General features: G+C 37.2%; 1 protein-coding gene across 1 annotated transcript; it reads right to left on the minus strand.

Annotated features, from left to right (window-relative positions):
* Positions 1 to 1,090: 1,090 nt before the first annotated feature.
* LOC128190167 (tyrosinase-like protein 1) lies at positions 1,091 to 4,774 on the minus strand. The gene is made up of 5 exons (XM_052862097.1): positions 4,374 to 4,774; positions 3,667 to 3,709; positions 3,240 to 3,364; positions 2,749 to 2,945; positions 1,091 to 2,468 (listed from the first exon to the last, which is right to left on the minus strand). Exons 1-5 carry the CDS (start codon positions 4,772 to 4,774, stop codon positions 1,093 to 1,095), a joined length of 2,142 nt encoding a protein of 713 aa, XP_052718057.1. The 3' UTR covers positions 1,091 to 1,092.
* Between the last annotated feature and the right edge of the window lie 808 nt (positions 4,775 to 5,582).

Raw genomic sequence — 5,582 nt, forward strand, 5'->3', positions numbered from 1 at the left:
AGCGCGGAAAAAACGTGTACATATGACATACAGCTCGACGATGGACAAGTTGTAACAAAAACGAAGAGAAAAAGTACAGATGATCAGACAGCTGATAAAAACAACAACGAAACTACATTACATGGTAAATACGAAAAGACCAAACGGAAAAGATGCTATGTGAAAACGTGGGAGGAAACCTGGCCTTGGGTACGACATGACGATATAAATGACACAATGTACTGCACAATTTGCAGGGAATTTCCTGCGGTTGGCAACGTAAAAAACAATTCTTTCTACGAAATTCTTTGAACCTATATTTGATGAAACTAAGGATTCAATTTTAAATGAATATCTTGATTTGAAAGTATGTATTGCACATTATAAAACTACATGTATGTCTATCTATGAGGCATATTTGCTAGTGTCTGAAACAGCTTCCCCAAAGTTTACACATTTGCAGAAAGTCATAGATTTAATGTTGAGTGTTAGTTGTAGTTCAGCAAAATGTGAGAGATTTTTTCCAGCATGAAATTAATGAAAACAAGACTAAGATCAAACTTAAGTCAGGAAAATTTGCAAGCCTCCATGAATTTAAGGCCTCCAAGGCAATAGAACACTGGTTAGGGTCATCCAGGGGTAGACATGTGAATGGACATCAGGCCCCTGAGAGAAAATCCAGACAAAATGAAAATGTATAACTATGATGAATTTGAAGTGTATGAAAAATGAAATAAACAAATACACAACACTTTATATGAGAATTGTTTTTATTTTATCAAAATAAAGATTTAGGTGGGGCAGGTAGATATTAAGGTAGGGCAAGTGAATTTTGCCTAGTCACTTGCCCGAGGGCAAGTGCTTTAAAAATGTATTTGTCAGCCCCTGCTGAGTCCGTAAGTTTTAGACGATTGACATATTTCGGTATGTAAAGAGAGAGAGAGAGAAGAGAGAGAGAGAGAGAGAGAGAGAGAGAGAGAGAGAGAATTAATTTTTTTATACTTGTACATACATGACGCATACTTGCCGTATTCTTTATATCCGATACGTTTTATTGACAACAAGAGCAAATGACAAAAATTCAATTTATTATTTTGACCCATGATGAATAAGTTAATACACCCATGGCCAGTGCTTGTTTTCGTCACATACAAATGTAATGCTGGGGGAACTTAAATCGTCTCCGGGTCCAGAGGCCACGGAATTGTCCAGCGATATATCAAGGGCAAACACATCGCTGTATGTTTGCTTGAACATTTTTGGTTCAGCAGACGAGATCTTGAAAACTCCCGAGCATGGTTTGTATTTTTGCTTTCCCTGGATTGAAGTTAAACAAAGAGGCCGACATGGGCGCCCACAAGAGTCGTATGCCGAGAACAGGGCCTCTCCTGTACCGTAATCCGGGTTCTTGATACCTACAGCTGCTGTTGTTTCGGAGATTGGTTGCCTTTCATCTATGATTGCAAATTCTTTGTATGTACCAAAGTAATCTAACCCATTAGAGGCCACATATACTTTTGAGGCTCCAGATCCGACGGCACGACACACTTCATTTAGGTTTTCTTTTAAAATGTTTGCTTTGAAAGTCGGATCGTTCCCGTTTGCATTTGTTCTGTTGTAGACAACACGAACGGGTACGTAAACCCAGCGCTTCACATCAATCACCCCATCCATGATAAAAGTATTTGTGTAGGATCGTTCCAATGAAGATACTGACTGGACGTGGGCGTTTGATGAAACGTTGTAATGAAGAATATTGGATACATCGCGTTTGCTTCGCATTCCTGCAGTCCTTGCTTGGAAACTGGCAGCCTCTAATTCGGGTGCTACTGGGGCGTTCCCGATAGTATTTGGGCGATTACGGGTGTCCATGAATGGCGAGGAACGGAATCTTTCCCCGCCGGGTATAGGACCTCGGGCCTGTGCAAGAACTCGTGACTGGGATGGAACGTCTTGGTCACTTGGACCAAAAGCTGCTGCACCTCCAAAAGATTCTATAGGTGAGGCTGCAGGGCGTGCTCTAGACATGCACACTCCCCCTACACAGGTTAAGTGTGGACTTGAATTACAGTTATTCTGACATGACGGGAATGGTTCGTATCTAACAAGTCGCGCTACAGCTTGGGACATCGCGTCAATGTTTCGTATGGGAGGAAAGTAGGGCCGGAAATCAATTATGTCAAATGGACCGTGTCCAGGTTCGTTTTGAAGAGGATAATCTCGTCCTGGGTCGATTCCATTCCGTATCTGCTGTGCCCGGAATACTTCCCAAACGGCATCAACGTAGGCATGGTGCATAAAAAAGACAGGGTCGAATGCAGCTACCCAGGGAAGGGGTAAATGACCTCCAACCCAGTTGTGTGGACCGTTGTGATGGCCTTCTAAACTATACACATATTCGCGTCCTCTTTTAGGTTCAACAATTTCTGAATACCGTGTTCGACTCAAAACTGCTGCAAGACCTTCTTTGGTGAATAAAGCGTTTCGACCTAATAATAATGATAGTAATAAATGATTTAACTATTATTGCTTTTTATTAACAAATGAATGCAATTGTAATATGCTTTTCTACGGGCTTTTCTCTAAATTGTTAAGACAATCAAACTAATAGTTAGAAATGTGATTGACTCCACTAACACAAAATTTAATTGAATGATTTGTTTTTTAAAAATAAAAATGTCCATTAAATCTGTGAGTATGATAGAAGATTTGCAAACTTAACTGGTCATGATTAAAACAAAGAAAATACGAAGTCCAATAGCTACCCACTTGTTCCAATTTCTCTTGTAATACTATCCCCAGGAACAGTCGTTTGGAAATTCCGGAATGGTCCCGTCAATACTTGTCCATCACCATTTCCAAAGAACTGCTCACTCCACACAATTGATCTGGTGGGGTCAGGCATAACATGGTCCACCGTGGAATCCCAGTATGGCACAGGCACGCCACGGCAAGCGGTCTCAAGACTGAAACCCAAAGACTGACAGTGAAATATATGCAAAGAGAAATAGTTACTATTATTTTCATCTAGTTATATTTAGTCAAATGAATAATATCCGATTTTACCAAATAACAAAACTTCTTATGAAGCTTTGTATCTAATACGTATATTGCCTATACATGTAGCCATACTGTATCCTTACTGTATCCTTATAAACGAGTAATCGTTTGGTGGGGTTTTTTTTGCTAACAAACATTTGCATGTTTCGGTAAAAAGATTTTTAATGTGCTGAAATCTTCATTGAGTTGTAATTACTTACAGCAATAGGTATATTCTGTGCCAGGGCAGGAAAGCCGCTCCTTCGTGCGCTGATTGTAGTACTTGTCCCGTGTGTAGTGACGCTATCACCTGATACATGTTCATTGGAGGATCGGATTGTGCATTCTGTAAAATTTATAGCTTCTAATGTTTCTAACAAAAATGGTTGACTGTAGTCCTAGGTGTTATAACGACTACGAATAACCATTCTTTTATACATATTTATATGTAATAGCTCCTACCACTTTGATTTATCAACTACAGGTATTATTGACTATAATCGCTTCTATTATATGAATGAATCGATTTTACAAGCATTTTTGTTCTTGACATCACGAGAGAGCAATGATGAACAAATATATCGAAACTTAGGATTCCATACAACTCAACCTATACAGTCATATATATTTTGCAACATGTGTGTTTACCCTTCCATAGAGATCTTGGATGCAGTTGGCAAAAGGAGCAAAGAACATTGTGCCGGATAATTATGCCAGTGCCAAGGTGGCATTTTTGCACCCGCTTAAGCTGCATATATCGAAAAATTCAAATATGCCATATGATAGACCATTGCTTAAAGAGTTAACAACCACCTTTGTTATCAGTGTATCTCACCTGTCAGGTAAGATATTTACCTTTTAAAATTAAATTCCTATAGGAAAATAATTTTTCCCATAGGAAAATCAATATTCCTATAGGTAATTTGAAATTTCCTATCGGAATACAAGAACTTCCTATAGGAATTTCAATTCCGATAGGATTTGATAAAATCCGATAGGAAAACTGAATATCCTATAGGAAAACTACATGTCTAAATCAAATTCCTACAGGAATTACCATTCTCCTATAGGAAATATAATTCCTACAGGAATTTAAAAAAATCCTATAGGATTGTCAATATTTCCTGTAGGAGAGTCAATTCTCCTATGGGAATTATCATTTTCCGATGGGATATTAATTTTTAAAGGTAAATATCTCACCTGTCAGGTGAAACACAATAAAAACAAAAGTGGTTATATACTCTCTAGACAATGGTCTATCATTTGGTATACATGGATTTTTCCGAAACTGCATCTTAAGCGGGTGCAAAAATGCCACCTTGGCACTGGCATAATTATCCGGCACAGTGTTAAAGGCACCCGGACTTCGGACCTCCCGCCTGAATCTAACAGCAGCTTGCCGCTTCTGGTGTTTGGATTTGCTAGAGGCAACTATCTCACCGAATAACTTTCGAAACAAGCTGTTGATGTAGTTCATACCCTCCTGCGTGATATTAGGGGCAGTCCAGACTTTCCCCTCAGCAATCTGCTTGTACTGGTAATTCTTGAAGCAATGGTTTTGTATCATCAGAGCTACTTCGTCAGATGGTGTCATGTTATAGGAACGGAAGTCGTAGCATTCTTTCAATGTTTCCGGAAACGGATTTGGTTCCAGGAGAGCAGACGACAGTTTAAGTAAAGAAAGGACTAGACAGAAGACGGAAACCGCTTTCGTCCAAACAATCGCCATATTTTCACTTTTGAAATCAAATTCCATTAGTAAATGATAATTTATATAACTATTGAAACATTTTAAAATTTCAAATTTGATAAGAAACATATGAGTTACTAGTACGATGTAACAGTGTATAACTTTAAAAACCGAGAAATATCGACTGAAAGAAATTAAGTTTATATAACCAACAACAAAATTAATAGGAAAAAAATGAAAAAAGAAACAACAATCATACACAAAAAGTACGCGACAAAAAAAAAGACTCTGTCAAAGAAACAAAAAATAAAAACAAACTGTTATGTAATTTAAAAAATTGAATAAAATTAATGATATCATTATTTTACTAGTATCTAATCGTAGAATATTGTGTTTAATTTTGAATTATCTGTTTTGCTTCTTTTAAATTGATACTTTTTTTGTTTGTTTTTTTAAGTATTTTCAAAAAATAAAACATACCTTTAGCCTTTCTCTCTGCCTCTAATGCTCGACAATCTGCTCTGAATCCTTTATATGGTACATGTACATTGTACATCATTTACATGCGAAAATTTTAAATTTTTTATCAAAATTTCCGTTAGTATGAACTAATTTTAGGACGCATCTGCGTTTGCACGATTTCAAACTTTAATTATAATTGATCAGTTGAGAAATGGTAGAATTTTAATTGAGTGTAAAGAAGCACATCAGGTTTTTAGTCCGTGAAACTTAAAACTTAATAGACTTAAAACTTTTTAGAGCACGAAAAATAATAAGAAACATAAATCTGTATACGCCCCTTCCTCAATCTCTACAAAAACCCCAAACAGAAACAACCTCCTATAACCAATTTAAATTTTTGGAAATGACCATA

This window comes from Crassostrea angulata, chromosome 6 (genome assembly GCF_025612915.1).
Source record: "Crassostrea angulata isolate pt1a10 chromosome 6, ASM2561291v2, whole genome shotgun sequence".
Lineage (NCBI taxonomy): Eukaryota > Metazoa > Mollusca > Bivalvia > Ostreida > Ostreidae > Magallana > Magallana angulata.